The sequence below is a fragment of the Lineus longissimus genome, chromosome 11, assembly GCF_910592395.1.
Source record: "Lineus longissimus chromosome 11, tnLinLong1.2, whole genome shotgun sequence".
Lineage (NCBI taxonomy): Eukaryota > Metazoa > Nemertea > Pilidiophora > Heteronemertea > Lineidae > Lineus > Lineus longissimus.
The window spans coordinates 4,696,846-4,718,793 of record NC_088318.1 but is presented as its reverse complement, the minus strand read 5'-3'; the positions used below and the strand labels follow the sequence as shown (position 1 = coordinate 4,718,793).

At 41.7% G+C, this 21,948-nt stretch overlaps 1 protein-coding gene across 1 annotated transcript; it reads right to left on the bottom strand.

Moving 5' to 3' along the window:
- Positions 1-5,801: 5,801 nt before the first annotated feature.
- LOC135495969 (vesicular glutamate transporter 2-like) lies at positions 5,802-21,326 on the bottom strand. The gene is made up of 12 exons (XM_064785035.1): positions 21,032-21,326; positions 17,821-17,918; positions 15,637-15,721; positions 15,104-15,249; positions 14,157-14,244; positions 12,279-12,365; positions 11,716-11,846; positions 10,744-10,890; positions 9,911-10,043; positions 9,058-9,203; positions 8,362-8,454; positions 5,802-6,665 (listed from the first exon to the last, which is right to left on the bottom strand). Exons 1-12 carry the CDS (start codon positions 21,195-21,197, stop codon positions 6,450-6,452), a joined length of 1,536 nt encoding a protein of 511 aa, XP_064641105.1. The 5' UTR covers positions 21,198-21,326; the 3' UTR covers positions 5,802-6,449.
- Positions 21,327-21,948: the final 622 nt, after the last annotated feature.

Sequence of the window (21,948 nt, the reverse complement as noted above, 5' to 3'; positions counted from 1 at the left end):
ACTGAGAAGAAAAAAATCCGCATAACAAGGAAAAGGTGGCCGCGAGAATAGGTATTGTACCGGTTTCATTTACAAAGCCGTTTTGGCTCCTGCGTAATGCTACTGTCCGGATTTTTCTCTCGTTTTTTGTGGGGGTTTTTTTTTGGGGGGGGGGGAGGCTATGCCTGTTGACAGAATGGTATTTTGTACAAGTTAGTCTTGACAATTTGAGTCTATCGTAGCCAACCCAGGCCGCGGAATTTCCTTTCCCGTTGTCACTCTCTCCCATGCGTTTATAGTGTATACAAAATAAAAGAAATTTTAGAACTATAATTGGATATGATTATTGTAATATTTTTAACGAACTTTCATGTTGTTTGATACATCATTGTGTCTTTAGCGTTACGACTTGGAGCGTGTCCCAGACTTCCAAACTTTCACGTGAAAAACGAACGAACTTGATAACTTCTTTCACTTGAATTACAATTGCACCAGAAGACACCCGAAATTCGCGACATGGCCAAAACGAGACACAATAATGTTCAAGAAGGTAAATTTAACAAAGTACAAACACCATTGTGCGCAAGAATTTATAAACATATCCACTCGAATACGAATTCTAGATTTCAATAAAGATAGAATTATGAAATGACACAATCTCATAGAGGTTATCACGTTTTGGTGGATAAAGCTGATTATAGCCCCGGTCATCAGAACGCCCTTCTATTCTGTGAGAACAAAATGACAATGATGCTACCCCGCTGATGTTTACTCGCACTCGACTCAGGTCAAATTGTAAACATTCACATGTAGTTATTGCCATTATTATGTTTCTTTTGGTGAAGGATGGCAAACGTACACACCTCTTGTTACCTTATTATAACTTACTACGACCATACCTGACGACAAAAAGATGTGCTGTTTTCAATATAAGCCAATTTAGGCGCTCTTTGTCCCGTTGCATTTGAAATATTTCAACATGGATTAGTCTATTTTGGTTTTCATAAGGATGATCATTGGTTATCATGAATTTGAGTTTTTGCTTTGTGCTGGCATGGCACGGTAGATTGATAGGTAAACACAACTTCTGTTTGCGGGAATTTGAAAGCCTGACAAGGGTGAACGTCAGCCGAACTATCATCGCACAATCAGACCGGAGCATATTTTCGGCCAGAAAAGTGAAAAAACTGACTCTGGCGGATTGATGATTTAACACGCAGGCACGTACATGTACCTGTAGTATTGTGTAAAGATACATGTACATACATGCCATTGGTTTTTTCTTTATGATAATATTTGGCACAGTTAAATGAATCATGTTTTTCATCTCCATATGCCCTTTCCCCAGCACCTTTTGATGCCAGAAGTTTAAAAACGACCATATACCCCTCCCAAGATGAAAAAAACCTCGTCTCTCATGACACTGGACAATTTTCAGATGACAACCAAGGTTGGTGATGACGACGAAAACGGCGAACCGACACCAAGACGAACTTTAAGTCGCACATGAATTTGGAAGTTACAATACAATTATGTACATCGTTAAGGCTGATTGGTATTGGAAATTCGGGTGTGACGCCATCTCTTCTTCCGACTGGTCAATCAAGACGCCAAGTCGCCCCCTGAAAGATTTTTGGCACATTAAAAACTTCTTTCGACCATTTTTTTGTTGGCAGTCGAAGTTGTTATACATGTATGTTTGCATATCTTTCCATTCACTGACATCTCGGTCTGGTTCATCCGAAATGAGCACTCTTGAAAATGAAGTTATTTTAATTTGCCCTGGTGTGAGAAAGAGGAACCAATGTTCCTAATCCTTCCCTTTTCGCTCAACGGTCATCTGCGTCTAAAAATATCACCCAGATTTTGCACTTTCATAGCTAGGTCATATTGTACGGAAATGACCGCGGAAATTCTATGACTACAACGCTGAGTAACATGCCATCCTCAAGAAAACCACACATAGAAAACATTATCTGTCACATTAAATTCATTGTCATCACAGGTTGGTAGCGTATCTGATACATTTTCCAACAAGATAGTCCAAGATCTGTATTTACTTATACCGGAGTCCTTCGCTGAATGGACCTATTGCAAATTTGGTGAACAACATTACACACAATTTCTTTATAGGCCCATATTTACATTATCGGATGACCGTGTTATATCTTTCATTAGATTTCACAGCAAGGTGAGTGTGACCGGAAATATGACAAAACAGAAACACGGGGTATCAAATATATACGATATCAAATATCTCACTCAAGGAGCTGATGGATTTTAACTTGATTATTCACCTAAGTTAACGCTACACGACTGATATGATATTCTGAGAAAAAGGCGTAGGCATTTCATAGCAACTAATGACTAATTATTGCGGCCGTAATGGAGTTCCTCCATTTCCGTAATACGATGACCATTCCTTTTTTTCTTCAGCTCTTCGATTTTCCTCATGTCATCCTGGTTACCAGTACGGCACGCCAAAGATTTTTAATAGGTCCCCTCTTAAAGTAATAGGAGATTTTCAGCCATAACGTTCTGGCATCGATTTCTATCTCAAAGTATTTCATTTAGGAAGAATAAACTTGCATTCTTCCCTACTTTTCAAACCTTTACACGAAACGACATTTTTAGTCATACATATATGATGCAGGTTCTTAACTGTCGAATGTCATTAAAACACGAAGTGTCGCCAAAAGGTCATATAGACCAAATTGCAGGATTGAGAACCAGGCGCTGGCATGGCCCGTCTTCTTCAGATATCAAAGCTGAACGAATAAAAGTACATGCGTATGCTGAATCAGAGTTACAACCACAGCTAGGCAACAATAATAAGTCACGAAGTTATCAAAAAGAACTGAACATTTCATGATTATTGACAATAAGTGAGTAAACATCTTCACGTCAGTAATCCAATCCCCTCTCGGGTCCCGCCGCCATTGTTGCAGGTCATGTGATACACCTGAGCGGCATCATCAAAAATGTGGACCAACATTGCCACCGGGCAAGCGAATTCTTGAGATGTTGCTAAGTATTTATATAACTTTTTGACAACATTTTGAGGATGAAGAGGTTCCATCACTCAGGCTGATAAACCCCGCACAAAAATCAAGGCAAAAAGTCGCGTTTATGAGTTTGTTATGCTGTATTTATTTTCATCATACAAGAGCAATAGGGATTGTCAAGAGTTTTTATGTTCAGAGTCGGCCAGTTCAAATGAAACACGTCGGATAAACACAATTGCCAGCCCATGCGTCCCACGACTGGAGACCAAATAACAACTTTGTTGAGCTGGGCAAATTTTCCAAAAAAGAATTATAAATGGATGTAGCTTTGATTAGGTATAACAGAAGTAAATCCGTTACACATACACTTGTAACTACGCAGTGTAACATGATCCTTTACACATCACAGCGTTCATCTACAAGTACGCATAGCCTGTGTAGTGATTCATCCAATACGTACATGTGACAGGCTACGCATTGTAAGTTCTTCCTTCTGGTTCGTCCTACTTGTACGCGGACTACATGGTATTTGGCCCAGGTTAACTAACATGGGCTTCAGGTCGTCTGCTCATCCCTATCATGGTAAACCCATTTTCCGATTCCATTATTGTGTTCCGCTGAAGTAGAACCAGGCAAGGTAACTTACAATGCGTATTCTGTCACAGGAATTGCCAGACTGGTATACATGTAGAATGGTGGAGCCGCGTGTACGTAATTGCTTGTACATGTATGTCTTTATCTGACTTCATCGTCCCTGTGTACTCTTTGAGGAGTTTGAATCAGCGCCACAATCGGCAGAAGTTGAAACAAAAGTTCCATATTTTATTCAAACTCTTGCCGATCGTGGCGCTGTTTTAAAATTCTCCAAGCCATCGATTTATCCAGCAAAAGTTATCTTCGCCGGCCTACTCGAACAAAGAAAGGGATGGTTTCGACAAATCTGATATCCCTCTTCTACAGCAAGTCGTGTCTATTCTACTCTTCGTGTGAGGTAGGATAGCGAAGAAACAGCAAAATGCCATGTTTATTTTCACAATATTTGTCAATATCTTAAATACACAAGCACGCATGCTCCGCGGGTTTCTCTTGCAACCTCAGGCACGGAAGTTGTAAGAGTAATTCTTCGGAAATTTGAGCAGGCCGATTACCTGGTCCGCTGACAGGAGAGTTTTTTCTGGCTACAACAACTAGTCCAGCCGTTTATGAAGTAGCATCCTGAATATCAGACACTCAATTTACTGATCTTTCAAAGAGAGTGAAAAGGACGTAACACGTGTTTTAGGGGAGAGGAGGGCCAGTCTCGCATATTCTCTCTGTGACGATAAGACAAACTCGCACAGTGACGAAATTTGAATTAAATTTCAGACACTGAAAGTAATCAAATGCCGCCATCTTGGATATCGGCATCCTGAGATTCAGGTTTGATAATCCTACGTCATCTACTGCGTCACCAGTTCAGACTGTATGTCTTATTCAGGCCTTATGAGTCTCAGCTTCTTTCATAAAACGGTTTATTTTATCCATAAATAACAAAATATGATCTTTGTTAATAAATCCTGACACTTTTTGGTGTGTTTTCAGCTGAGTTTATGGAGAACTATAAGTGCCGCGTAGAGCAGCAATCATCAGCGCGGGCTATGCGGTGATGCGAGAGCTTCTTTGAAAATCAAAAATTATTTCCTTTTCCACACCCGCGGTACTCCTTTTCAAGATGGTCGCAACCCACTGGTTCTAGAGGCGTTGTAAGGAACAAAATCAGCGCCTCTAGTGTCAAAACTGACTCGTCGTCTCGACGCCCCGTGATAATTAGGAAATGATAATCTGACGAGAGAGTGATTATATCGATAAAGAGAAGTTCATCAGTGTGGGTGCTTATTACGATTTATTACTTCCATTATCGTCAGAACATCACCAATAATCATCCTTACGTTACATTACTTAAAGAAAGTCTTTTTTAATTATTGATTACATTTACCTTATCACGTACATGCCTTTTCATTCAAATAGTCAAATAATCAAATAAATCATACATTGTATTTGTTATTCGTACTCGAATGGGTGATTGCTCACGCTACGCCATCTATGTGAAGCGGCTAGCAGCACTCAGCCGGTCGATATCACAAGCAGCACTCTGGTCTCGACACCAGTGTAACTGATAATATTCCAAGACGGCGTGTCCAGGGGACAAAGGATTATGCACTTTTAATTTCTGAAGTATTGCAGGTCATGCCTCTCTTTAGAACCATACCTTAATCCGCCACACTTCAAAGGAGTCTTATAACATATAGCTACATCCGTACTGCTGCTACAACGGAATATGGCACAGGTTCGATCACGGGGAGAACCCAGAATTGATCTTATGGAGGTTCCTTGTAGCTGGTGTCTATGCCAGGGGAAGAAAACCACACCACCAAGTGAGAAACATCTTGCATGGACTCATCGGAGTCTTTGAACCAATAAACCCGACTGGCACCTAACCGTAGTTGCAGGCAAAGAAACGCTCATCCGCCTTGGAGAACGCCTAAATATTCTCTGGAGAATAAACACTTTAAGTGCAGAGGGAACGCCGGGGCCGCGGTAGAGCGTCGTGTTTGCGAACGGCCACTCTGGATCTCACTCCTTACAAAACTCCAACCCCGAGCCAGCTAATTTTCTCTCAACCATTTCATCGAATCGTTCACTCTGAAAAACGGTAAAATGACTCTTCCAGGCTCCGATTGTACCTATCCGCAAAAAAGGGCCGAGTGAGGTAGCGAATGGTTCGAATGAGGTTTCATAGGGTTGGCAATTTTCGTGGTTAGTTTTAGGGTTCTTTTTCATGACACCATGTGGTCGCGATTATTCCGCATCTGAGATGATGTCACCTTTTCCGCAGGACTTCGCAATTTTCTCGATTTCTCCTTTCGGACCTTGGGGCCTAGATTTCTCTTTGAAATTAATGTCAAGCAAGAGTGCTGTACCTGGACTGCATCTAACCTGTAATCCAGTGTCGCTGTAGTGTAGTTTGGTTAATTCAAAGCCTTCCTCTTGCCATCCTGGCACCAGTTGTTTTCACGATACTCCGCCTCTCAATATTTCAAACGTAGGAGTAAAAAAAGCCTGATCTCAGGATGTCCTCTTACCGGCTGCGCGATTTTCACTCACGGTAGACTACATTTTACTTGAGGAGAGGGGACAGGATCGCATATCTCTCGACCCGACACTTAGCAGGGCTTAGAACTTCTTCAAATTCCGATCAAAGACCACAAACTAAGCTAAGGCCACAAACTACATTGTATAAGCTTCTCAAACCTTTGGGTTTACACTGGTCATGGATCAAACTGAAAATCGACGACATATTCAAAATGTACCTTAAGCTTGAACATTGTCAAACTCCACTTTGGTGACGATCAGTTACACAACTCTTGCTAAAATTTGTCACGTACATGTATACATGTACATGTATTATAGGCTACGTGCAGTTGTTCATTCATCGAATTTCTGATACTTTTCACCAGTAACGTCATCTTTGTTTAAGGTAAACTGTTCAGGATTCTCCGTGACGTCAATCTCATCGAAGTGCTGTTGGTATTCCTCAGTCCACGGCTGCCTCTCACCGGAGGCGAAGAAAAGGTAGAAGGCAGAGCCGAAAACGTGAATCACGACAGTCATGCAGAACACGGTCCGCCATTCGAGGGCAGTCTGAAATGACATTAAAGTTCAGATTCTATATCTTGACGCACCACTGTTGAAAGATACAACGCCAAGTTAAAAGTAACTTAGTTAATAGAGAAGTGCTTGAATTGAGGCCGAAAGGGTGGATGTCGTCCTGGGTGCCGACAAATGGAACCCAGGTTCGAGATCGACTGGACAATAAGCACCCAGCTTCTTCTTCTACACTTTTTCTATACCTACAACCGAGGTTGGCCCCACGCTCACGGAGGTCACTTGTCACGATAACCATCATTTTGCAAGATGGCGACCGTCCCCGTTTCCATCCGCGCTCTAAAAACCTTCCCTAAGATCCGAAAGCCAGGCAAAAAGAAGCTGGGTGCTGTTTGTCTAGTGAAATGGCACCCAGGGTACTTATTGTCCAGTCGATCTCGAAACTGGGTACCATTTGTCGGCACCCAGGACGACATCCACCCTTTCAGCTGAATTGAGCAACCAAGCATTAGTCATTGCAATAAGCAGTCTGCCCAGGTAATTGGTAACTTCTGGACGCAGACTTGGACGCTGGACGGTTTATAGCGTTGACCTCAATAACTTGCACTGTACTGTAACATGAGACGACCATCCCTTATTGAACTTCCTCAATTATTGTCTAGACTAGTGCACTGTCATCAGAGGGACACAGGTGGCCCAACGGGCATCATCGATTTCACGGAACGGACTGGGCTGGAATGGCTAGGGGGCGGTTGATGGTGTGACCGTACTTATCCGAACGTGACTTACTTATAATAGATTTGCACACGTCTATTTGTTGATGAGCTGGTTGTATAGTACCCCCAGATATATGGCACGGCTTAACCCGCCGGCCATGAGGGAATTCCTTTATGCCCCAGTGGTTGGCGCGTTGGCCCCAGAGTGGAAGTTAAGCAACGTTGAGCGCGGTCAACCTTCGGATCGGTGGCCGGCGCGTATAATAGATCTGGCGACCTTCCCACGCGATGCGAGCTCTGGATTTGTAGTTCGGTACTGAGACGCATGAAACGCTAAGTAGGATCGCGGACGATCCATCTCTGTCCGAAGGGTGGAATGATGTATTGTACCCCCATATATATGGCACGGCTTAACCCGCCGGCCATGAGGGAATTCCTTTATGGCCCAGTGGTTGGCGCGGTGGCCCCAGAGTGGAAGTGAAGCAACGTTGAGCGCGGTCAACCTTTGGATCGGTGACCGGCGCGTATAATACACTGGTGTTATACACATTCTTCCTGGTGGTGAAGTGCTTTGTTGTGGTTATTGGTTCGATTCTGTTGCGATTTTTAAAATCCTGTACACGTTGGGTTCATCAAGGTGACCCGTTCGGGTCAACTGAGACGGGACATGGAGATTTATTCACGGCTGGATTCTTCGGTTCCACTCTGTGATGAGTACCTCAAGGTCAGCTCACCACCACAGTCATAACACCAGGTTGAACATTCCCGCGTCACAGACGGAACTCGATCCCGCTACTAAAAGTCCCAAACCGTTCCAGTCCAGTCCTTCCGTCAATTCGATAGGGCCCACTGCAATTCATAAGACTGGAGGCGAGATTTATTGAATGCAGGCGATGCAATCCAATGATCAGTGCAAAACTTAGCGTCCAGCGTCCAAAATCTGCGTCGAGGCTTTACCAACTACCGTCTGCCCATGAGCTTTATCGTCAAGAAGAGTTGTGTGATGGTATACGTACCCCCTCGACAACTATGTGTCCAGTTACAATAGGGCTAATGATGCCGGACATAACCGTCGCACAGTTGGATACGCCCATAATGATGCTGGAATACTGGAAGTGAAATGATAGAAGATCAAAGAAAAATAACCAGAAATAAGAGCCAAGTTATAATATGTAAGAAGAAACTGTTCTCATAACATTCTTAGTTAAAGGCCTTTGCCGTTCGTTAAAATTAGAAATTTGAGATTGATATTTGAAAAAATTTCAAACGCACTACATGTTAAGATAAATTTCAGCATTGCCATTGTGTGCACTGATATACAAATACTATGAATACCAAGTTTCGACCAATTCGAATGCACAATAATTGCACTACGACATTGTGCAGGCTGCATTTCTATTTTCCTGGATCACCAGAAACAACGAACGGCGCGGATACCCCTTTAACGGCTCACAGGTCCCGACATGGTTTTTTTTCGATATCAGTAAGCTTGAAGGTTAAGCGACAACTGGTGCTCGGACAAGTGATTTAGACTTCAGAAAACACTATTGGATGCAGCTCACACCGGTGTAAAAGTACGAGAGGATAGAGTGTCCGAGGGACGAAGAATCTCTGCAGTGCCACTTGATACTTGGACTGCAGAGCCTTCTGATCACAAGTCGGACGCTCTTCCACTCTGCCACTGCACTTCCCTGGAATATTGTAGCACTCACCTGCGGGGCTATGTCCAGGGCATTGACTGGGAAGGTTGGGTACGACAAGCCAAGGAATGTAAATGATATGTTGAGACACAGAACTGCCACCACGCCGTTATTGGAGAAAGCCACTCCCAAAAGGAAAGAATTCAATCCTATACAACCTGTAAAAAGAACAAATCTCGTACAGAAAACTAAGATTGATCGGATGAGTAACTTTTAAAGCTAAACTTTTAAAACTAAACTTTTAAAACTAAACAAAACTTAACTAAACTTAGCCTGTGAAAAATGGAAAATCATCGTACTTATACCCTCAAGAAAGGAGTGTATGGTTGATGGTGTACTTCAATGGGATCAACAAAATCAACGATAGCAGCTAATTGCTAAGTGGTTTTTACTACATGTAGCACAAATTCTTGCGTGCTGTGATTCACGATTTCTTTTGCCCAGTAGACAGCGAAAAATGAACCTGCCTTCCTAATCGATCAAACAGCATAACTTTTTTTGCACTGTGCATGTTCAGGTCACATCAGCGTCCAAGGAAACTACTTTTGAGCTCAGTTTGGGGGAAAATGGGCTTACCTAGCCTTCTTTTGTACCGGTGTAATGTTTTTGAGTGTTTCTGTTTTTGAGTGTTTCCCCTCATTGTTTGGGAACGCTCAAAAATAGATTGACGAGTTTTTCTGTGTATCCCCCCTATTGAAAAGTCATGGTCTCTCTAGCTGCCTATTGTTTGGAAACACTGAAACATGGGGAACAACCACAGATGTTACACCGGTATATTTCCGTTCGTCAATCACCTTTGTGGTAGTGTGAACGCGGAAGGAAGGGAGGCATATTCAGTCACGGATTGAAACCTAACTAGACTCACATAGTGTTGAAAATAGCTTCCTTGCTCTCGTCCTGGAGATTTTGTTGCTAGAGATGAGCAAGTCGGCTATCTGGGCGCTGATTACTCCACTGAAGAACAGAAAGGCGTAGGGCAGCGCCGATATCCAGCCTGTCTGGAACAAAAAGGTTTAAGTTAACAATGAGAGTGTGTATGTTGAACATAGAATACCTTCCTCGACACTTTTAAACTGACATTTGACCAAATTGAGTATACACCGCATCTGAGAATTATGACGGTGATTTACGTTATGGCCTACCTTGGGTACAAAAATCTCAATGGCCGCAGGCTAGGGCCGGAAGTACAATAATTCAGCTCATGATGTGTTGTAGCCTAAGCACGTTGGTCAAATTCAAATGCCTTTTTCGCGAAATGATCAAAGTGTAAGTTAGATTTACTTGTTAAGCACCTATCGGAAAATGGGACAATATTGCAGCGCTAATGGAGTTTATGTGAAAAAAAACCGGGTGAAATGTCATTTAACCTTATCAGATACACCCACCATAAAAATTTCGTCACTCTACGTACATCTGTAAGCTTCAAAAGGGTAAAAAACCTATTTCCAAGATGGCCGCCTGGAGGCCAGAAAGTAGGTTATATCGCGTAAAAGAAAAATACATCTGGGCATATTGCCCAAAGCACCATCACACCAAGTTTTTGCCATCTAGCCTTAGCGGTGACGAAACGTGCTCCGCTAACGGACGACGGACGCCACGGTATCGTATAAGCTCCCAAGAGGTGAGCTAAAAATGTCGTGCTTTTTAGCTCCTCAGGAAGCTCAGAAAGCATTGACAAGCTGAGCAGACGATTCTAACCTTTTCTATTTGATAGTGATGTACTTGGCTTATATAGGTAGGCAACTCCGCCAGCATAAGGTAGTAACTCCAGTAGGTACACATGTCAAGAATGATGATGGCCAACACTGGCAAACTGGTGAAGATTTTTCTATAGGGTACGTTATGCTGGAATACAAAATAAACAGGAGTTATTTTTCGTCTTAGATTTCAAATTTTTCTTAGATTTCTTATTTTTTGTCTTAAAATCGCGCAGTCCAATAGCATTCCGCGAAGTTACTATTTATAGCTCACAAAGTCATTTGCATACGATATTGATGACGTTTTAGTCACGTGACAGTCGGACATCGACACTTATTTCTACGCATTTGAGCTTATTTCAAAGTCAATTGTCTTTGACCCTGCATTGTTTTTAGCATGAATGATACCATAGAGTCAGAGAGAGAAATATTCAGAACAATTATGTAGTATTTCCAACACTCGGACATGTGCCAGATTGAATCTAACTGCCCAAGTTAGAAAGCCTGAATCCATTACGAAACCGCATGTTTGTCCGACATTGCCTGTAATTCAGCGATGGGGAAATAGAGGGCAGGAGCTGCAGTGACGTCATCTTCGCGGTATGCTATTGATACGACTTTAAATTAATGACTTTAATGATCAACCAAACGCAATGTTACAACAGTTGTATTCTACACCTCTAGAATTCATTAGTACACCTAATCTTGAAGTTCCTATTGCACCAACTGGGAAATAAGCAGAAGCAGTTGTAAAACTGATGGTCAAGTAGTATTTAAAAAGAAATGACTATCAAAATGGTTAAGAATTACTATGTATTTCGATAGTTGAAACAACTAATTTCACAGTCGGTGCAATAGGGACTACCAGTGACTACCAGAGCAGTTACACAATACTAAAGGTTATTCGTTTGGAGATTGATTTTATGAGTGTGGTCGTGTCCGTGGTTTTACAAATTCAAAAGCGTACCCATACCTTTGATGATGTCATGCAGCCGACGTTCTTGTTGAGATATTCTAGCTCTTCCTGTGTTATTGTAGGATGACTCTCGGGCGTCTCATATACCACAAAAAGCCATCCTATACACCATATCAGAGCGAGGGTACCTGAAGTTACAGAATACATTTTAAACGTACAATTAGTGTTACAGTAGTTAAAACTTAAGATTTCTAGCGAAACTTGTTTCTATCATGTCGTTATCGCCATCATGCCTGTGAGAACCTGGTAGAATTTACAACAATGTGTACATCGGTGTGTACATCTGAGTCTAGCGAAACTTGTTTCTATCATGTCGTTTTCGCCATCATGCCTGTGAGAACTTGATAGAATTTACAACAATGTGTACATCGGTGTGTACACCTGAATCAAATGTTCTACCAGGCTCTGTCAAAACCAAGATGGCCGATTCCATGGATTAGATTTATACGAAAACGTACTGTACAGTTTCTTCTCATACATTGTACAGTCGGTGGTACATTTCAATTAAGATACTCTCTGGCTACATGTAGCCGCCATGCAGTATAACGCAGTTCACTTACCAAAACAGTAGAACACCGAAGGCCACTCTAAGATCTCTGTGAGTACACCTGACAGACCGAGGCAGATTAGTACGCCAATCTCCTTGCCTGAAGGAGTAAAAATGTGCATTGACTTATAATCACTTGAACTGAATTATGGATTAAAAGGAGAAGCGCAGTTACATCCATAAGTCCAGTTCAATATCAGAGAACGCATGGGAAAGGAAGGGAATGCAGGGAGACTACCGATAATGTAATAGCCCTTCTGACGGCCGATCAGGGGGGAGTTATCGGCGGTGAAGGATGGATATACGCACAACAACGGTGGATCGGCATGGCAGCCTAACCCCCCCCCATCCCCATTCCCTTGGAAAAGTGTTTTTCCTATTGTACGGTGACAGTTAAAGGCATAAAGGTTCTACAGAAACCCAAGCCCTTCAATACTTTTTTTCGGAAAAGAACGAACAAAAACTTTCCAGGAGCAAATTCTTTGATAAAGTTAAATTTGATTTTTTCTACGTATCTGGGAAGTTTAGGAAAGTAATCAAACTTGTGACGCATTCAATTTCGGCAGCAAAATCGTGCATTACCAGCATAACCTTTTACCCATATTACCAGTTTACGAACAAATCAGAAAGTAAATCAGAGATACATGTATAACGGGAAAGTCTGTTACTGCAGATTGTGAGGACTAATCTAATTGAAAGGCAAATATGGGCAGCGATGAATATTTAATGCAGGATACTGCATTAGAATGCATTCAGATGATCCATCAGGGAAAATGTCAATGTAGGAAATCGGAAGGGGATGGTCGAATCTACCAATTACACCAATCTCTCATTTTCTCGTTGTCTGTGCAATGCGAAATGACACCAAATTATCAACTGTGTATGCACTCGGAACTATTGATTGTAGAATGCGCAAACCTTCGGATCAACAATTAAACTGTTTAACTTTATTTTTTAGACTATTACTTTTACCATTAATTTTCTGTTTATCATTCTCTCTTTTGCTGAACCCATGCGCTATGCCAGCAAAAGTTAATCAATGGCCAAAAACCATATTTGACGACGACGGCAATGATGATGATAGCGATAAAGATTATGGTGATGTTGGTGGTGGTGGGTGGTCTCCAGGTGACGGAGATCATAATCGGATTGTTTCTCCAAGAGACGTCTATCGGCGCATATGTATAACTTTAACTGATCAATAAAGCTGCTGCCTATGATCCCCTTTTAGGTTCAACCTTTAGCAAATCGTTCATAAATATAGTGTAATGCAGTGCGACGTCATACATGTACAAATGGTTACAGGATAACGATATGAAAAAAAAAATCATTTGACAATTTTTGACCACACTGAAGAATTGAAGTTATCATAACCGGCGGTTCTTTAACTTGTATTAGCCAATCAGAAGATCAACATTCTGCATCGCCGGGGCAATCATTTTAAATGAGCCAATCACAGGACGTTGATTTGGGAACATCGTGTCTGGTGGGTTGAATTTTGAAATGGCTGACAGCATTGGCCAGTTCATGGGTTGCAACTCGCGGTTTTACCTGGCTGATTGTTGGTCAGCGGCCATTGGGAAATCAACATGGCTGACTGAACTCAAGGAAATATGATTAAACCTTTACAGAACAAAGTGTTTTGATATATCATGTCGCAGAATGTTCACTTTATGCTTGAATGGGTCAGTACATTTAATCGAAATCCAAATTAAAAAAAAGACAAAGAAAATTTATGCAAACGCTTCATTTGCCTGTCACCAAACTTCAACAAAAATGAGAGTCGACTTGAGATGATGTGTACCAACTCCGCACCACTCAAAGCGCAGGCATACTGACTTAGAGTGCATTTGGTGATATTAGGATGAACTATAAGATTTGGTTTTATTACCTGCAATAGACGTGGTCATTAGTTTACTTCTTTCGAGAGGCGGCACCCAGTTTCTCATGATGCCGTATATACCAGGGAAACACACCCCCTGAAATAAACAACAGAAATAGTAGTTTGTATTTAATAACACACATTTCCCTCGTGGCCCCTGCTCACTTGCTCCGTATCAACAGGAATAAGTAAAATTGTATATCCTCCAAAACATTTTCAGCTTTGAAACGAGGATGCTAGTGAGATGATCTCGATTGCTGCAGTCGGAGCTTGGTGCATTAAACTAGCATTGACGACTTAGTTCCAACATTCAGATCATCGTCTTTTTTAAATGGAATTTACTGAAGAATATTATCTTATAGTTCAGCACCGCAAATGCCAGTTTCACTATATCGGCGAACCCGGGAAATCGTGCGGCTTTCACTGGCATGGATTTATTTCATGTAGGTTATCGGCTCGGCTGAAGTGACTTGACCGGCAACAAAGCCAGCGGAATGCGGGAAACCGCCAGTTTCCCGTTTTGATGGAATCAGACCTACAAAATGAAGTGACAACAACCGCCATTACAAGCAACCGAAATTAAAATATAGGTCGTCCTCGTGAATACCGGTATCGGGTGCCATTTTGAAGAGGACGCTTGGGGTGCCATATATTGCATGTATTATAATTGGCCATTGATTTATATGTTGCACAGGTCGTCACAGTCATTGGCTAAAGATCTGTAAGCCACATCAGCGGGTATTTCTAATATTTTGTTAGTCAATATTCCAGGGCGGTGTGGGAAGCGGTGCTTTGCAGATTGTCACAATAAAGGCGGGACCAGGGCCTACTTAGTCCTACTGGTACCCTTTTGTGGACCTCCGAAATGTATGGTCCTACATTTATAGTACAGAAAGGATATGCTACCGGTATTCACGAGAACATCCCGTGTCTAGCTTGTTAGCCAATTATCTTACCAAAGCCAAGCCTTGACAAGTCCGCAGTGCTATGATGTAATAGACATTCTCCTTGGCGCACACTGGAAGGATGAGAGTGAGAAGTCCGGTCACCGCAGTACCTATCCCGAACACTATCTTTCCACCGTAACGATTAGCTAGCCATCCTGGAAGGGTACAGATACATGTAAATTATAGTACACTGTCACAGATGATGTACATTCATGCTGTCTGGGAAGATTTCAATGATTTAAACCACAAGTTCGTAAAAACAACCAGGAAGACAACGTACATGTACGGCTATGTATGAACTGATGATTATGAAGCCGTGGTTTGTAGCTCTTGTTGACTACTCGAGAGACTTATGACGTATTCAAACCGAAGGTCGATACTTGAGGACTATGATAATTTTTGCTTCCCACCGCGGGTTGCGCTCGAGTGTTTTGAATTACCATGAACCCGTTCGGGCCGTGCGTAACCCTCTCACTGCGGCGTCCGGCGCAGTGGATTAACTACCGGTGGAACCTGGGCTTTGTTCTTCATGTTCTACTTACCACCCGGTATCTGGGTTAGGACATAACCGTAGAAGAATGAACTCAGTACGACACCCTGTAAGCGGGAATTCCACTGGAAACCACCCTGAAAATGAAAGTTGGCAGAATGAACAAAGCATCAGTCCAGTAATACTACATGTACAGTAGAACCTCCCTTAGTAGGCACCCCTCTGTTAAAGGACAACTTCTCTATAAAGGACACTAGTTATTGTCCCAAATTGTTTGTTTCCATTCAATTTGACCTCTCTAATCAGGACACCTCTCTATTAAGGACAGCACTTGTCAGTCTCGAGGGTGTCCTTAATAGAGAGGTTCTACTGGTTGTACATAGTGAATGAGTTGCTCGTTTCAAAATAAACATAAAGTTATCAAAAATTGATGTCTCAACAGGCGTTTCTGTAAGCCTAATTAGCAAGAACACATCTGTGCTGAGGACTTTACAGGGAGGTTTTCAGTTTTAAAACCTCCTTGACACAACCGGCAAAACGATTCTTTCAGGGAACACTCCTTGTCAGATGTCTTTACAGGGAGGTTTTCTGTGTTGATAGCTCCTTGACACACAACCTAACGAACTAGTTCATGCAAAACATCGATACGTCAAATTTTACCCAGCTGATGCTATGATCAGTTCACAATTAAATATGCTATATGGTCCTTATAATAGTTACATTCTGTATACATACATTTTCGTGATTTTAAATAATTCAATGCGGGGATTTTCATCACACATTGTTGAAATATTGTCAATGTCATAAGTGAATTTGAAAAAGTTTCAATGATTCTAAATTGTTTTATTAGCGTTTTCGTGAGACATGTCAGAATTTGACACGATACGCGGCCGTGTACTGTTTTAACTGCCTGTGCGAGAAAATCTTTCCGATCCCGTAAAATCTAGAAAAGGAGTTCCTATTTTAGAATCGAACTGAATACTTGACTTGCCAAACTCAGAAATGCAGCGCCACTCGCGGACAAAGATAGAACAACTCAACATTTTTTTCACCAGTTTTCGCTGCGCATGCGTACCAGCCATCCGGAAACTAATAATGGCGGCAATCTGAACTTGTTTTGTGTAAGTTTTTGAGAGTTCAAAAAGTTCTTTAAGGCTCATGATTTGCGATAATTTAGCAATCTGATAACTATTACGTGTTAAGAAACAGACGTACCACAGTTATAACCACTTTACCTGTGTAAATTTGCTTTCACTGCGTGTAGCACAGTTGTTTTTCTCGTCCGTCGCCGCGAAAGATGACGGCTGGTACGCATGAGCAGCGAAAACCGGAAAACAATGTCGAGTTGTTCTGTCTTTGTCCGCGAGTGGCGCTGCATTTCTGAGTTTGGCAAGTCAAGTATTCTGGTAGTTGATATTATTCAAAATCAAAATGGCCCAAAATGATGTTTGAAAACCAAACTAACATTCCAGGCGGTATTTAGGCATGGCGTGGCTTTTTATGCATTTTATCATATTTAGTCTGGAGCAGATAAAACCATATCATAACCAATGCAAAACACAAAATGTTCATTTAATGAAATAATTTGCTATAGCCGGACATAGTATTTCAAATCCCCCAAAAGAGAACTAAATAATTTTTATCTAATTTTTTATCTAATTCATTCGTCAAAAATGGCTCAGGTCCATTAGTAATATAGGTCCGCTGGGATGGGTCGGCAAAGCCAACGGCAGTAGTCCGGCCGATTGCTTGTGTGATCGATGGCTCGTTATACATGTATGTCGGTATGTAGTTTGCTGTGCCTTTGGAACTTTGAAAACGTGCAGAATCCAGCTGAAAATTCTTCCAACTAAGGCCTGTAGAGTAGCCAGTGAATCTGGGATGACATGGTTTTCAGATGGCGTGTGTCATCGTCAATTAGTACATACTTAATAGTGCACTTTGGAATTCATAGTACTCAACTATGCTGCTCCCTCCTGGAGTATCACATAGTTCCCATCTCATAATATTTATTCTCTGAACAGTTTAATTCTCTGTTAATCATATATAGAATTCCGTCCAAAAATTGGTTCTAAACGACGGTTTGACTACAAGAGTTTAGGCGTTTTTGTTTTCTAAAACTGCAATTCACTCAAGGCTCAAAGTTTCACCAGGGACAGACTTGAAACACATTATAATCTCGAGTACCCCAAGGCTTCCCTTTGAGACCAGTCTTACCACCAATAGAAGTACATACCTCAAGAACTTCAGTGCCGTTGACATTTCTGACGGTGTGGTTAGTTGTCATTCCAACAATGGCTACGCTCAGTACACTGCGGAGGACGCCCATGTTAGCTGGAAAGAAAGGTTACCCTCTTAGAAATAGGGGTTTATCAGCCTCTGAAAAACTTTTCGAATCAAAAACAAATCTATGCACCCCGTAGAGGTTTTTCAGGGAAGCGAAAAGGTCTTTATTTCAATCTAAAAAACAATTTGGGTTTTTTCTTTTTATCAATAAAAATATACGGGGTGAATATTTGTGTTCGGCGAAAAACTTACTTGTAAATGGCTTTTCAAAAGCGCCAAAACCTATATTTTTCTATGTTAGTAACGGTGACAACACGATAAGATCATCATATTTAGAAACCAGCCCTGTGGTCAAGAAACTTTGAAGAGACAGCCACTAACTAAGTGCATTTGTGCAAATCAGATTTACTGTGCTACATGTACAAGCTACTGTAAATAAAACCTCGAGGGAGTGACACACATTAGAAATGGTCCCTTCCAAGACATGCTTCCAAGACATACTCCAGGCGCTCATAAAAGACAGAACACATATCTTCCTTCATACCCTCCTTGAACATCACAGGTAAAGGTTCTCACAGTGCATTAGCCAAGCATTATGGTATTCTCCATCCGAAAACTGACTGCCACCTGGCAGCTATTCCCGGCCTAAAAGGGGGACTATTAGCAGGAGAGAGGGTTAAATGATAGTGATCTCAAGGTATCTATTAAAAGCACAATTTTAGTTCGTGTTGGAATCAGTGATAATCCTGATCCTACAAGCCGCACAGTTTCCATGTACTGTGCGATGGGAGGCCCCCTGTTGGGGTTCTCATGTAACTTAATCTAACCTACCTAGCCAAGGAAAGGAACACATATCGCACTAATTATCAATGCGTTTTTTGGGCCATCAGATATATGAGGGTCAATTGGCTAAATCAAGATCAGTCGCGGCCGACGGGTTACTACGCTTACTATTGTAACTTTTTGGGCTGGCTACTCAGCCGGTGAGTCCTTGCCCTCCCTCAGCCCGATAGAAGAACTGAGGTGGACTTCGTGTGGGAAATGATTAAATTGTGATAAAGCCTCGTGGTCTGAAGATGAAAATGATTTGAAACACTGTTGATAGTACACAGGAAAAGCGACGGAGAAAGCACTGAACTCAATGGGATCAACACTTATTCATGTCTGATTTTGAACGGATGAGTGGCAGTGGGAATAGCGATTATACTGATACGTGTGACAGACAATGAGGTCACAGCGTTTTGGAATGAAAATATGTAGTGACGTTCTGATGACGCCGATGATTGTCAGTTACAAACAGGACAAAATACATGGGCTTGGCATGGGGTACGCTAGACATTTCCATCCGGGGGATACGCGAGACGTTTCCGTCAGGATAATACGTGAGACTTGCTAGCGGCATATACGGCTAATATGGCAAGTTGTCCGAGCTTAGAAAACTATAAAGACACCAAAGCGGCCTTACGATTAATGATGTGTTGGCCTAGACTTTATGCGAATTAAAGTGTGTGTCACTCGACTTGTTTCTGAACGTTCGTTGACTTTATACACGTAGTTTTAACATAATGCCACATTACTCACTGATCACTAGATAGTCTGGCCTAAGTTTTTAGTGGGTTTATTGGAGCTTATTAAGCACGACTGTTAATTGGAGAAATTGGGCGAGGATCGTGGATGGCGTTGGACTATTACCGTGGAGGACTATGTACACGCTTCATACAGGAACATTAACTTTAACGTATATGATGAGTATTGGGGATTAACGAATTGGGTTCCAGCCAGTTAGAGAGCATTCGTCGTAAGGGTTTATTATTGTCCCATGTTAAAAGGATTGTTTACTGGGGCAGCAAGGGTTATGATCATTTGGTAATTACGAAAGAACTAGGCACAGACGTTAAGTATTTGGGATAGGTTCCAAGGGTCCGGGAGAGCTGGGGCTCAAGAGGAGCGAGGTCTTGGAGGTCGTTACGGACCTGAGAGGAGTACCTGATTGGACATATTTGGGGTTGGGTTAATCAACATATGATTATGAGGGGGTAGGATTTTTGTTGTAGTCAGTTCTCATCTTGATTTCCAAGGGTAAGCCTCGTTTAAAGGTACTCAGGTTTCGATAAGCACTTCCTTGATTATGCCAATAACTATTTTATTTCATCCAATTAAACAATTATTACAAAAACAATTCATTTTTAAATCTGTCTGACTCAAGTCTTCTATCGGCTTAAGTTAGGACAAGAACCCAAACATCCTCCTCCACGTTTCACTATAAAGATGCTATAAATAGTGTCGACGTACATTTTTTAAACCATTGCTTCATTATTAGCCAAACGACCCAAATTACCCACTGCAGTCCAACATATTTGGAATTCAATGTGAAGACTAAAAAGTGTACCAACTTCTTTTTAACCATCGAAACATTTTCAAAGCGGATGCATACTACCAGTCAGTATACACTGCTATAACACCAAACACTGAACAGAACTGTTCGTCTTTGAATTATTAAGAGAATCATTAGGGAGGAAATGCTTGCAGTCGTAAAATACTAAATACCAAATACATTTAAGAATAAATAATAAATAGAAGTGTACTTGATATGTACATATAAATACACTGCAGTGACATCTTTGAACTCCGGCTCCCTGAGGGACCATTCTTAATCTTACTAATAAGGGAACTGAACTTTCTTCATTGCGAAAGTGTTCGTGTAACAGCAGATTATTTGTAAATATTTGTGTCATTGGTTTCCACAGTCATGCAGCTTAATCCATCAAATTAAAGAATAATGACTCACTTATTAAAAGGAGAGTGTTACTCAAACCCCGTGTTTGTACAGGCACTCATTCGTCGATGACAGATTGACATACATGTAGCAAAAAAACTAACAACTCTGAATTCTAATATCTTAACAGAGGGGCCCCAATGCAGTCCCCAGAAACATTTCACCAAAGGATAACCGATTGCATCTTCTTTTGGACATAGCCAGCGCAGGGTCAACGTACTGTTAATAGAATCAGAGTCGTTAAATATAAATTAATTGAAAGACTCTGATAGAATCAGCATCAAACACCTTGCGTTGATGTCTTTTAATCTGTTGAGTCGGTAGTTCAGTCAAGAGCGCAGTGCTGATTCGAGAGAGAAATTCAACACAAAAACAATACACCTACCACATCCAAGAAACATCATGAATGACACAACTATCCTTTTCGGGATCATTTGAAAACATAACTTTTTTATTGGTTTTTCCTCCGCACCTCCATCCTCAACACTCTGGAAGCGATCGTACGAGAAGGCCTTACTCAAGTGTGTGCTCTCGTTAAAGTCCCCCATCATGAATAAAGAAATATATCCCTCTACGGCGCTTAGTGTCAATGGAAATGGAGAACAACTGCAGACAGCTCCTCTTTATGAACGTTGGACGATTTCAATCTGAGCGAGCCGCGCGAGCCTCCGACCGGCCATCACCGGTTGCTGCTGAGTGTAGTTCTGGCATGGTGGCTCATGTCCTTTTATCTCGAAACCCCCTGATTACTTCGGGCATCCTCCTTGCGCATGACAGAAACTCGATTTATTGATGACGTCGTCCCGTCCCTGCTTCAATTGGTGCCTATCGATATGTGCCTCTTCTTCAAATGGTGCCAATCGATGCCTCAAAATGGCATCGGCTGGGCCATTTGATTGTTATCTAGTCACGCGAAAGTTTTTGACATGGTTAAAATGACTCATTAAAAGATTTTGGTTGACATTATTTTATTTTCAACGACAACTATTTTTTAAAATTTCATCCCCAAGGCATGTACAAATCTGTGATCGCGGCCATTTTCAGTGTGATTACACTACGCAATCGCAATGTTTAATGTATACTGTGACGACACACTATGGAAGCTGATACTGGCAGCGAGAATATGCTTTAATATTACATTCTATGTCTGCTTTGTAGATCACAACGTCACTTCCGACAAAGCTTCTCCCAGTCCCTGTGCGGCTATTTTGAGTGGTGGTCTGTCATCTGTCTATTCTATTGGCAGTTTCAATTAACTTCATCAAAGCGCGATCTCATTTTTTCCCAAAGTGACAATTCACT